The following is a 14,304-nucleotide window of genomic DNA, read 5'->3' on the forward strand; positions in this document are numbered from 1 at the left end:
CAGCAATTTCTTTACCAGCTTAGGAGAAAAGGTACATCTGTAAATGCCTACTACTACTATTTTTGTTGTACATATATATATATTAATTTATATACCTATATATTCATTTCTTAACTTTCTGCTTTCTGTTAATGTATGCATATAGATAACAAAAATATCATTTAATAACATATTTTACATTTATATCCTTACTTGCAGGAATAATCACGTGCAAGGAGAAATCACATATTTCAAAAGCACGTATTTTCAGCCCAGGGCTACCCTGCTCACTTTAAATGGGACTGGTCATTGTTAAATGTTGTTAAACCTTGAGAGCTACTGGACAGGGCACAGAAACACACGGTGCATAAAGTCGTTCTACAAAATTGCCTGCTGTCCATAACTTTAACATCCACATTTAGCCCCACTCTTCTAGGCCACCCCCTCCCAATTCGAAATCAGCCAATGTCAAAAAAACAGATGAATTAAATACATGAGAAAGAACGACAAAGGAGGAAGCAATGAAAAGGAAAACAACAAAAAAAGAGGGCGGGGGGGAAGGGAAGGGAAGGGGAAAAATACTCCAGAAGCTCCCTTACTCTTTGAACATCCTGACCGCTTCATAGCACAACACTCCTACTCATGACTGAGAGAATTATTTTTTTAAGTAATGCAGAACTATAAAAGCTAAGACGATGCTGAGCAAGGCCACCTACAATGAAAGAACAGACTTTTTACTAACTTTCATTTTAATTTACACAGGAAGAGGTGGCAAAACGGAATCAAAGCTGTTTGGCCTGGATGAATTTTTATTGTTGTTGAGTCATATGCTTTTCTTAGACTTTCATCTGGACAAGCTTGATGAAAACTATTACAGATTCTACACAGATGGCCTCATTTAAGCACAAGGTTAAGGTATTCGCACAACAAATGTGAAACAGCTCAGAAATTCATTTTATTCTTACCTGAGACTATTGAGATCAAGATCATCTGTATCGAAGTCCAGAAGAGGCTGTGGGGTGTCGCTGGGACCATGCGACTGCAGCACTGACGAACTGGATGAAATGACAGTGGTTTGGCCGGAGGGATGAATTGTTTTGAACTGGAACTGGGGGCCCATCCAAAGGCGCCGATGAGGCCCAGTATGAGTCACTATTTCAACCTGTGGGAATATGGGAAATGGTCAACACAAAACTGCAACCTACCACATTGAGCAGTTCTTTCTATGCACCAAAGCCCCAGAATCCTCTTGTTCTCCAGCAAAAAGAGTGTTTTGTGCCATCAGTTCAGGGAAACAGTGAATTTCAGAACATCCTTGCTAGAGATAGGATGCTGTAGTGAAAGCCAAAAGCTTCTTGAGGAGCTGTGAAAGCCCTTGAACCATCAGCTTTAGGACACTGCACCCAGCCCTTAAAACTGCTCAGAAAGCTGTCACTCCATCCTGGCGACCTTCACCTGGTCCTGTTCATTCCTCCCCCTGGCATTACGAAATACATGCTATAACTCAACTGCTAAACATCTCCTGCTGAGGTAGCAAATGGGGGGACGAGGAACACAGTTCTGCCTGCACCTCTATGAACTGGACAGACGAACTGAAAGTTTATTTTCCCCAGATATTCTTGTTGGTACCTGCAATCCTGACTAGGACACGGGATACACTTTTTAAAAGCAAGCTGTTACAGCTTTGTTCCAGCTGCTTTCTAGAAGTTCACACATTGAAGAGCACTGTTTCACATGTATGTAGTGCGAACTGTATTTCAAATCAAAGCTCCTAATTATTGTTGGCATATCCGAGGAAACTGCTGGCAGAGAACATCTTGCTGGAAAGCAACAAGATTTGTAACAGAGAGCAACGCGAAGTGCACTGCGAGACACTGAGCACCTCGGGTCACATTCATTACTATGCTGATGGAAGGCAAGCGTGTATGTGCAACACGGAGCTTAGAAGGGCAGACACACACTGATTTAACTGAAATTCTGACAATTAAAACAAAGCTAAGAGTGTTTGCTTGCCATGAATAACCACACACACTTTATATTATAGATGCATATGAGATACATATCCGTGGGCATGTTTACGTGTGGATATACACACAAACACACACAGAAGTGTCACAGTTCCGTGCCAACTTGTAAAAGGCACAGAGAATACCGAGCGTGTATTCAAGAAATGATATTTTCAAATACTCATATTTTCCTTTAGGCATTGGCTCTCAATGAGTCTAGATATGAATCTGAGAAAGTAAGTTATTTCAGTAAATGCATCCAAGATGTCTTTTCATGCTGACAGTTATACACCTGATGAGCATCAACTTTAGAAACTGAAATATGTCAACTCTAGGAAAACAAAAAACCGTGTGAATTTAAGAATGTAACATTTAGAGCAATGTACATTATCAGGATTGGGCCTTGTAAAGAGAAGAGCAAACAACAGTCCTCAGTAATACCATTTTAAAAAATTTAAAACAGCTCTTAAAGATCAGAAACAGGCAATGTGAAATGAAAATATTAAGCTCTGGTGAACCAATATTTTTAAGATGACAAAAACAGACTGCTAAATTCCTAAAAATTTCTGCTGAAACAATGATTAGTTTCACACAAAGATTGTAATTTGTAAGCAAGTTGATGAAAATATATTTTTGTATCTCTATGACATGCAAGTGTATCTTACAGTCTTCTTTACTCTTATACATGTATATTAATATGGATCCTTAATTCTTTAAGAAACAATTTTAAACACTGGATAATGTTCTAAGTTATCTGCTAACGTAAAATGACAAATGCACAGCCTATTTAGCACTATTTCCGTCTTTGCATTTATCTTAGCGTAACTCAGATTGACTGTAGATGTTTCTGAGTCAAGTAGCTTTTATGTGGCAGTGTAAATTAGGCCACAGATAAAGTAATCTGTATATTTTAAGCTTGAAACCATCAGTGTCACAGAGCCGAGAGGTAAACAGATGCCTTTGCAATTTTACTGAGGCTATGGCCAGATGTTCCTATTCACTCTCCTGTTGTGTGCAGGACAAACATATTGTATCTACTTCACACTGACAGCACACATTACCCACTGTTCTAATTGAAAAGTTGAAGTGAAGGGCAGTGTTTTTTCACTGCATGCTGTTACTGTTGATAACAACACTTTAATTTTGAAAAACATACTTGCACTTCAGGCTTAATCTAAAGTGGCTTGCTTAGAGAATGCTAGCATCTTCATGCTCAAAAGAGATATCATCACTCGTTTCACTTAGCAAAAATTAAACATTCCCGAAGCAATCTCTGAATTATCTGTGTTCTGAGTGATGACACTTTTTTTTTCTTACATTTAGGCTGGTAGGGGGATAGATGTGATGAAGTCTGAGCAGTCTTAAGTTCCTTTGACATTGTTTATCTTCCAAGAATTAGCAATAAACCAACCCTCATAACATAGGTTTACTTTACTCTTTTTCCCTGAGGTTGCCCACTATACTGCTAAGTCACCAAACCAGGCAAATAAGCCCAACTATCCAAACAGTACTGGAGAGGCTTTACAAGTATAAGCTGAAATCTTGGCCCCAGTAAGCTCAGTCACAAAATTCCCATTGACTACAGTGATCCAGTAGTTTCACCATCTTTATGCTCTGAGAAATTAGAGACAAACTAAGCCTGCAAGTTACATGAACGTTTAGCTATGTTTGAAAATTTAGGCCAGGTTAAGTGGAGTTACAAGAATAGATTCCTCAATGAATGCAACTCCCAGGGGGTGCATGTGGAAACCCACACTCCCATTTTAGGAAAATGGTGTATATGATTTATATACCAGCAGGAAAAGCAAATCACATCTATAAATATTTCATATTCATGAAATGATGCCACATAGCCCAGCAACACATTTAATGAATCACTTCCATAATAACATTGTCCTTAAAATGAAGGAAACCCACTTATTTTGTCAGGATGAAAACCACGTATCAGGTACCTATAATTTCTTTAGTAAATCCAAAGCATTCATAGATTTTATTTATTTATTTCTCTCTAGCCTTTTACTTCTAACAGGACCTAATTCTCAGTGTATTATTCATAACTTACATTCTAAAACTGAAGTTAAGCTTTGAGCCAAATCATCAGGCATATACTGAGTTCTTAAAAAGAAGCTTCACTGAATGTAATGAGGCAAGATCGCTAAAATTACCAAGATTTAATCTCATATAAAAATATTCCACCAAGCAGGATTATTTTAATGCACCACAATATTTGTATCTAGCCTTAACTCAAAGGAATTATCAGCTGGGAATGCAGTAACAGAAAATCAGGAAAAAAGGAAATAAACCAGTTAATCTACCATTTTTACACTAAAATGCAGTGAATATAACACAGGTCACAACTGAAATGGTATCTTTATTTTGCCAAGTCCACTTCTGTATCCAAGTCTGAAGAGGACCATGTCAGGAGAAAAATGTAGTTAGGTAATTTCTGTGGACAACTTAAACTTCCTACTTTACCCTTAACTTGCCCAGGATGTGACTTGTGCCAATAATGACTGGGGCTTTATATAGTTTTTAATATAGTTTGTCTAAAAATTAAAGACAGGCAAACTCCTACAGTGTTAAGTCAGGAGTGAAGTCAGTTTTAAACAAGGCAATAGCCATGGTCCACTGGGAGTTTACTTTCAATTTTGAGCAAAGTTGTGAATTTTACTTTATTTATTACTGTTTCACTTCTGTACTGGAATGTTCCTGAAGAGCATACCTGTGAAAGCCACTCTTCGTCCTCTTGTCCGCTGTGGTCTGATGCTAAGCTGTCATACGACTCATGTCGAGTGATAGGTCCGGGGCTTCCTGGTGGAACCACTGAAAAACAAAAAAACGAAAGTTAAAAAAACAGATTTACTTCTAACTGCTTTTTTAAAAAGCTTTTTCAGTGAGTTATTGGTACAGCAACATATATATTTCCCTAAATGTGTGGTGATACGCTGGAGCACAGAAACAGCTCAAATATTGATATCAAAAGTGATGAAGAGATTTGTTCTCCAACCCTGAATGTATATATACAGCTACTACGATAACCCAATTTACTCTTCTTCTTTTAACCTTAAATGCTTAGTGAACAGACAGAACAGCTCCAGCACAGACCACAACCATCTGTCTTAAGGAATCTAACACTGAGAAATGCCACTGTCAGCGATGTAAGCCTTTTCTGCAAACTTTTCAGCAAAATTTGAATTATGTTAAAGCACACTGACAAAAGCTTTCCTGAGGCACTGGGACAGGTGCTGTCTTTGAACACAGACTACTCCAAGACTTCATGAATTGAAAGATCGCTCTCATTTTGACATTACCATGTTTAATTCAAAGCGGACTTCATGAGCAACTTGGTTTTTAAGCTTTGATGTTTCTTTCAATTCAATTGTAAGGGCATCATTATCATAGTGTCACCTTTCCATTAGAGTACTTAACAATATATTTGTTAAGAATCCACAACAAAGCAAAGTTTAGTATTTCATTTGCTACAACAACTAAATACTGAGATTATTTCACGGCCCTGTAAAATACCAGAAATTTTGTATTCAGGTGTTACATTGCACTATGATAATACTCCATAGTACCTCATAACAACTTTGGACAGATAAGAAAAACCCTTCCTGCAGCTGCAAGTGACACAAGTAATTAGAAAGAGGCATTACTTCAAGCTGAGAGATAAATTCATCAGCAGCTATTAAACAGAACAGTCCAGACACAACCTCCAAGAAACCCATAGCCTACAAACTCCCCAGAACTGAAGCACCTCCTTCCAGCCACCACCACAAATCCTCAGCTGGGTAAATTTTTGGTTTGACTCACCATCAGATCTGTCCACAGTACTCACCAGTAAACCTTCTATTAACAGCATCATGAGAATCTTACATTACTACAATGACTTCTTAAATACTTACATCTGTGTGGTTTTCAAAAGACAAATGAATAACCTCAAATCACAGAGCAAAACTAAATTAATTTTGTTATTCATTGCTCTTGTTCCTCTTTATATGGGCTCATTGCAACAGAAAATTTCAAGTTGTTCAGCTCTGTAGACTGCATGATATCCAAAAACACTTTAAAAGCCATTCCGGTTTATGCATACAACTTTGGAGAAAATCACAATTTAGTGTTCAAGTGCTACCACAAAAAAGACAGATAATTTTAAACTCATTATTGTAAAGATTAATATTTCATGATTCCTGGTCCTTGAGTCCTTTAAAGATGTCAGCAAAGCTTACGGTCTAGCTAATTTACTTCTAAGGCACTGGCATCACATTGCTTTGACTAAAACTTCATGCTTGAGAAAGCTTTAAACCAGTGCACTGCAAGCGAGCACCCAAGACAATAGGACAGGTGCTATTTTCCATTTTCTGGTACCTGCTTATTGTCAGGGCCTGGCAGAGGCCCGGATTCAACACCGAGAAACCCTCCCCACCTTGAGGGAAGAGCAGACACCGCAAAAGCAAATTACAACATGCAAATGCTGAAACGGCATTTTTTACTGTGGTAAAATGAGAGTTCGTGCTATGGTGATAAGAAACCAGACAATACTAAAATTAGAACCAATATTTTAATATTCACATAATCTAAGAATGACTCAAAGTTTTTTAAATTGGTTTTTAAGAACTATTTTATTATGGGATCGACCTTTATGTGTCAAGTTTCCATCCACTACAAATTTTTACAGGCATGTTGTAAACTCCCAATAATAGGAATTTATAATGGCAAAGCAGACACAACCGTAACCATAAATACAGAACGGCGCCTCTACAATATAAACAGCACAGGCTTTTCATAAATCCATATATTATATAAAAAAAAAGGGGGATTTCCATCCTGTTTTTTTAAGTGGGTATCTAAACGAAACCTCAGCCATGGAGCCATTGGTAACACCTCTGTACTGCGCTGAGGTCTGAAAGCTGCAATATTCCCAACTCAGGTCTGGGCCTAGCTTATTACACAACAGAAGTGTAATACATTAGGATAATATATATAAAGAGAGGCCCAGTATATAATATATAGAGAGAGAGGCTGAGTCTCACGAGAGGTTGTGACAGGAAGCCGCCACCCGTAATGGCTGCCACTGCCTTGTGCTGAGGCAAGCACAAGGCCCAAGGGTGCCTCAGGAGCCCTGGGCCTGCCCACGTACGCACCTCAGCAGCTCCGGGCGTTATTGCAGCGCTGTGTGCTCATCAGTTTTCAAAGTAACATAGGAACGATTCATCTCTGTCATGACTGCAGTGACAGAAGTAATTCCGTGACTTACAGATGGGTCTCTCTAGCCCGTATCGAACTTGGCATTAAGAAAATCCACACATCGTCCTGGGTTACAAACTGCTGACCATTCACAGTGCACACCTGAATACGAAACCGACACGTCCGTACTTCCCCCTTACTGGTGAAGTTTATATTTGAAACCAACGAAACAAAGCCATTATTTTGACACGTTTTGCTGTTGCCCTAATCTTCCCCGTATCTCCTGACTCCCCGACCATAAATCGCGCTGACTGCAGAAACGCCTGTTTCTGAGGGCACAGCTGATCGACTGCAGCTTTCCTGCTATCGAGTGCCGCTAACAAACTGCTCATGACTCTAGCAGATGTTTTTGCTTTCAAACCAATGGGAACTTTATGGACTGTTCTGAACTTTTTTTTTGTTCCTTCTATCCCAGGGGCAACTACTAGAGCTGTCAAGATTCGGGAAACTGCTATCCAGTGACTAGCAGCAAAAATGCTGGCCCGGGGAGCAGAATCCACACTGCTCTGTCACCCTATTTCTCCATTGTGCAATACTCTCATAGCAAGCTGAACACATTTTACTGGATATTCAAGACAGCTTGACAGTAAAAAAGAAAAAAAATATATATTTTAACAACAGTTTTGGTCCTTCACCGTAGTGCCTTTTCCTGTACGATCCTAGCTTTGCATAGGTCTCGTGGTAACCCACTTCAGTGCAGCTTCAGGCTGCAGCATTAACTCTTTCCACCAAAAAGTGACGACATGCTGAATTCCACGGAAAAGCTCTGCCTTCGAGTTCACCAGTAGGGCAACAGTGATAAAGCCTCAGCTGAGGTCAAACCTCAGTAATTTATTTTGCTATTTAATAAAATAGCATTTATGCACCACACCTATCACAAAAGCAGGCATTTAAAAAAGAGTCTGGTTTTGATAGCAGGACCGCATAATGATGGTCCCAGCCTTACCACAGGCAAAGCACGCTCAACTCCCACCGCCCTCAGTGGGAGCATGCAGCATTTTGTGAGATATGACCTTGTAAGACAAGTGATCCTTGCTGGAGATTTGCCATTGCTGTAGTGCTTATTACAGATACACATACAGTCATTTTTTTCAAGTTAAAAATGGCCTTGAAGCCATTGGAGCAATTATGTCCTAAAAATCTAAAGGAGATTTGCATTGTTATCAACTATTCAGTTCCAGGATGAGATTAATTTAAGTTTGGAGGGAAATTAACTTAATTTCCAGGAAATTAGCTTAAAAGTACTATTTTATCTTCTTGCCTAATTCTTTAAAAAACTGAATTCCAACTTGAAAATATGACAGCTTTATAGACATCAGTGCAAATATTCTTACACTGTAACATACTGTTTTTCAATTTTGAAGGAATTTCACTATAATGCTACACAATAACTCAAAATTCAAAATTTTCAATGGCTTTGTATCAAGTACTTTTTCTTGCACTCTTGTAATATCTCTTTCATTGGGAAAAAGTCATGTGTGTCACCAACACAGACAAGGAGCAAGCCCTTCTTGCACAGAGATATTTTACTGGCAATTGCAAGTGCCAATAAATCCAATGCTTTGTGCCTGAGCTATGCCAATTTTTAATTTCTTGCTATGCTTACTCCACCATCTGGAACAAACACGAATCAAATATCAGAACACAACTCTGTTTACTTTAGAAGTGAGCAAACACAGGAATTTGTTCAAGTACCTGCAGAGCTAAAAAAACTACAACAAAAAATGAACAGTTATTAAAAATCTAAGGAGAGAATTAAAACATACAATTTTTCTCTATGCAGCATAACACGAGTTTCCAAGGCTCATTCATAAATGCAAAAACCATAAGCAAGCTTGCATGCATTCAAAGTCACTTTTTATAAACTGGAGTGCTACACACTGCAGAAATCAGGGCTTTGTCGTAAGTATCTGGTAAGAGGCAAAACCACCTTTGAGCTGCTCAATAGTGCTAGAGGGGACTTCAATCTCTGTTCTTCCAGTGAAAAGTGATCTACATCAACACTAAATCTGGAATATATTCCTATCTATACCTCTATTCGGACTATCTCTACTGAACCTTTCCCCCTTTAACTAAGGAAAATCAGAATCTGTGTGAAAACTGTTGTTCTTCATCTTCTTTCTTGACCTGAATAACATGGTCCTTTCATTTTCATCCCTCAAAATAAAAGGTGCAAATGCTTACCAGTGCTCTAAGGTAAAATTAAAATAAATAAATAAACAAGGGAATAAATGAATTAATGAAAGAATAAAAATAATCCACACTCATCTTTCTGTGCAGTAACATGATGAATGTTATTACTGTACCGAAGATCATTACAAATTTAGTCACTTGGGTGATAATTGTTAATGCTAAGAAATCTGCACAGAAATGACTTGCAGAGACCAAAGTTTCACAAGCCAGAACAAAGGCTGAAGTACATCTGAGCCAGTTTTCCTCTGAAACTGGAGGACCCAATTCACACAGTTCAATGATTAAGTATGAAAAAAAATGTTTTGAAACCTTGCCATGACATTTAGTGATAAATAAGAAAATAAACAATTTATATTAAGCTCAGGAATAATTTGCATAGGCATTCTTGGTGCGTAAGCAAGACTATACTAATACACATGTTTAGTGAATATTGGAATTAACAAAGAGTGCTTTTGTTCACAGATGGGATAATTATACAATAAATACCTAGACCTAAGACAAATCATTATTCATTCAAAAATTATAAATTGTCATCTTTCAGCAGCACAGAAGTGTTGGAACAAAGAAACACTACGGCTCAATTGTTGTGTGCACACTTATGGTTTTAATTTGTGAACAATAAATCATTAGTTTTACTTAGTTTTGTGTACTTCTTGAACCAAAAGGTTTTAATTTTCTCATTTATATAAATAAGCTTTACACAATTCAATTTAATTGAGAGTTATATACGAAATTCCCAATGTGCTCTTTCCTAAAGGATGTATGTTTGTCCAAATTAAGAGCAAACAAAAGCTTTTGCAGACTATAAAGACTATTTGTTCTGTGCTGCCTGCCGTACACACATGCATGCAGACACCCAGAAAACTTTCCTTTATTTCAACTGAAAACACAAAAATTTATCATTTGAAATAAGATTCTGTAATCTAGTAGAAGCAGGAACAATGTGCTCTTAACTAATTCATCAAGGCCAAAGCCCGTCCTTCATCTACATGCAAGGGAAACAGGTATACAAACTAAACATTGCATACCCCCTGGTTTCATATAAATCACACAAACATCTGATTTTGATGCTTTTTCTGTGATTCCTAAGTTACATCTAAAATGATCACAAGTGGCTTAGAGACCTGAGGTAATCACATGCTTGTCAACAAGCTTCAGGATTACTTCTTTTAAAATTAAACTCCACAATCTGAATGATTTACTTCATGCTACTCTGGAACTACTGGCGCATTGGTTACATCACGTTACGCGTGACAAGTAGAATGTGACAGTTCTGGTCTAGGCCTACATGCCGCCACCTCAAAACCAACAGGTCCACCTCTTTTCCTTCTTACAGATAGGAATTCACTTCCGCAGAGGTCGGTTTTGTTATCCTGCAGTTGGGTGACTTGCTTCAGCAAAGGCTTTCCAGGCAATTCAAGTCCAGCAACCGCTGACAGTTTCCCTGCGTGCATGTTTCTGCGCCTGCCCTTCCAGCACGTAGCTCTACGACTGCTGGCTCTACCTCTGCTCGAGTTTGACAGTAAAGCAAAAACCAGATTTTGCTTTTAGACACAATTTTTACAGCCACATTTAAAATAAACTGTTTGTAGTTTGGTGATATGCTTTATGTATTTTTACTTGTGGCTATATGTTAGTGAACAAAGTTCTGTTTTTAATGCATTTTTTACTTCTGTAGGAGGATTCTGTGCAAATTAAAATATACTCTCACCCAAAGCTTCTCCCCCGTCAATTTTTTCTAATGTTACGACTGTTTCTGATATTCTTATATGCAAAAACATCATAAAATTACACTAAAAAAATCTACAAATCAGGAACTTAGCCAGCCTAGCAGTTATTTCGTAACACCAATTGACTTATAGATTTATTCGTTCATTATCTGTATATTGACCACAGTTTATTAGGTGCTTTATAGACCATCCATTCTCTGTACCAGCATGTTAATCTTAAAGGAATAGTCAGGACTGCAAGCAGGATATGAATTCTCCTTAGGTTTTCTCCAGCTTTGATGACTGCTTTACGTGCTCCTTACTTTACACTGGTTTGACAGCCAACAGCCTGGATTTTTTTCTCCCCAAAAAGGTACTGATCAGGTATTCAGACATCACCATTACTCTTGGTTGCACCACAAGAGAGGTGAATGTCCATCATGCTCAACTCCCTTCCTTAAGTTCTCACAGGAAACCATGAAGTACAATGAGCATTTAAATCTGGGCAGAGCTAGAACCTGCTATTACTCCCAGTACTGAGCACCTTAAGGCTGTTCAACACTTTAAATACTCAGCCTGTGAGCAGACTATCAGTTCTGTACCAAAGGATAACACACATATTCTGTCCTGAGTTAAAGAATAATTTCAACTGCACAAACCTGTGGTGAAATCCATCTGATGGCCATCTTTAAGGAATTATGGAAGAGGTAACTATTTCTATAATTCACTGACTTCAAAAGTATGTTTGACATTATTGTCGGGAAAATTATGTTAACCATGGATTACTGTTACAATCAAAGTATGTAGTGAGAAGTCAAGAGGCTTAGTAGTAAATTTTCAAAGCGGTGCGTGGGGATTTACCCGTTTGACTCCCATTAACGTCAATAGGAGTCGCGCGGCTAAATCCCTGTACACTGCTTTGAAAACTGACCCCTTCGTGTTGATGGACCCCTCTCTAAGAAGTTCCAGATGACCATGTAAGAATAGTAAAGAACTGTTTCAGCATGTGCCCTTGTTCATTATTGTTGTTTGTACACATCTGAAAGTATTTTAATTCCTATATGCAGTGCTGTTTCCAGCATTTAGTATATAAAATACGGATTAAGATGGGCAAGTCCTCAGTAATCTGACGAAGCCATACACATGCCCATGTGTATATATCAAAAAATTGACGCAGGTTGGCAGCCTCCAAAACACCCTACAGAGTTAATTTTTATCCACCTTGTCTATATTATTTCACAAACAGCAATTATGGCTGGAGAACATATCAGGATTTAGTACATTGCTCATATGCAATGATGCAGCTCTTTCACGGAATGATACCTGACCTGTTTCTGTTTACCCCAATCAGCCCAATGCTCAGTCAGAAATTAAATTTGCTTCCCTTTACCACTTAATCCTGTTTCCTGTAGGGAGCAGGAAGTACAGGTTACAGTTTTAGGGAAACTTAGCTTCCCCTTAAAAAAAGACCATGAACTACAATTTCATTAGAAACATCTTTTTTGGAGCAGGAAGGTGATCCAGATTAGCTGCAATCTGTTATGCCCTGAAATGTAAGAAGCAAACCTGAAAATTCCATTTTCACTGTTTGTGACTACTGCCAGGAAAACCCAAATACTCGGAGAAAAAAAAAAAAGAAACAGTATACTTGTTCAGTAATCTGTGGTTGATACCATGAAAATACAAAACAAAATTTAACAAATCAGACAATATAAAAATTAAATGTATTTTTAGATATTTTAATGAAGTCAATGAAATACAAAGGGAAGAGAAGGAGGGCTGGGACCTAGGCTTTTTTTAACTTGAAATGCTGAACAGAAGAATTTGTGAGAACACTACAGCAAACCTGTTTCAATGTTGCAATTAATAATTAGTTCTCTAAAATTCTGAAATTAATTATTTTATATATATATTAAAAAGTCTTCTACAAAATTTCAAGGAATTATAAATCATTTCACAAAGATGTGGACTTTTAAGGACATCTGAACAACTCCATAGAAGCTACTGATGCACAGATCCAGGAAATTCATTTACTATATGGCAATAACAAATTACAGTTTCATGAAAAGGATACACTAGCTAGGGACAATTTCAAGTAGGAAGAATAATAATGGCAATCTGAGAATCCAGAAAATATAAATATATATATATATATATAATTTCCCATCTGGATAATAAAGTTAAACATATGTACTCAAGTAAGTATGTGAAATCTCAGCTGTGTGCTGGCCGTACACAAAATACCCAAGCAACACATCGCCGTTTCCCAGCTTTAAGCATATAGTTCTCACAGCTAACACGGTTAGCTGCAGCACTCTTGCTGAGAGTAGGGGTCGAAAAACCTGGCAGAATCATCCAACCTACCGAAAGGCTGCTTGTACATTTGATCAGCACAGACGAAGGAGCCTCCCCCCCACCTCCCTGCAGACCATCCTTAGTTCTGCAACCCTCCCCTCTGTCACTCTGACACTCCATGAACTGCATGTGCTTTGTTGGGTGTTGCAGCTGCTGATTTAAGCCCAGAACACTCAATTGACACAATTTTGTGGACAGGCCCTCATCTGTGCTGTACAGGTGCATTGTTTAGACAACATTCATCTGATCAGTGCATAAAAATTATGGCAGTTTACATGTTAACGCACCCACCAGTGCTTGTTCCAACCCCTCTATAGGGTTCAGAGCACAGCAGCTTGTATGAACTCAAGTGGGCTTCACCCACTTAAGCATAAGGTCAGAGAGCTTTGTTTAGATAGCCTTCATCGGCAGATTATGTGGAACTGGCCAGCTGGGCTCTGAAGTGCCACCAGTGCTGCTGCGGATCCAGCACCGCCAGCAGAGACGCCGATGGGCCGCTGCGAGCACCGACTGCTCAACCTCCTCCAGCCTAACTCGCGTCTGACCACAGCCACGCAGAGAGGTCTCAGGAACAGAGCAAGAAGGCTTTGAACACCTCGTAACTACATGATAGCATAATTGTGGTTACAGAGCAGGGTCTGGTTGTGATCAGTTTTATTATTTGAAATCAAGCTCTGTTGTGACAGACATTGAACATATACACTGCGAGATGCAGCTCGCAGACCATACTATCCACACACACACTATAGATATATATAGTGTGTGGCACGCAGCGTAACAGATATTCTTTCACATCAGTGAGAGAATGAACACCC

General features: G+C 38.5%; 1 protein-coding gene across 8 annotated transcripts in view; it reads right to left on the reverse strand.

The window, feature by feature from the left end:
- BCAS3 (BCAS3 microtubule associated cell migration factor) overlaps nt 1-14,304 on the reverse strand; it is a 351,964-nt gene that overhangs the window by 186,764 nt on the left and 150,896 nt on the right. For all 8 annotated transcript variants that reach the window (XM_035343348.1, XM_035343346.1, XM_035343352.1 and 5 more), the window contains 2 exons: nt 4,708-4,808; nt 945-1,141 (listed from right to left, as the gene is read on the reverse strand). In XM_035343348.1, coding sequence (XP_035199239.1) covers nt 945-1,141; nt 4,708-4,808 — 298 coding nt within the window. The remainder of the gene's footprint in view (nt 1-944; nt 1,142-4,707; nt 4,809-14,304) is intronic.

This window comes from Oxyura jamaicensis, chromosome 19 (genome assembly GCF_011077185.1).
Source record: "Oxyura jamaicensis isolate SHBP4307 breed ruddy duck chromosome 19, BPBGC_Ojam_1.0, whole genome shotgun sequence".
Lineage (NCBI taxonomy): Eukaryota > Metazoa > Chordata > Aves > Anseriformes > Anatidae > Oxyura > Oxyura jamaicensis.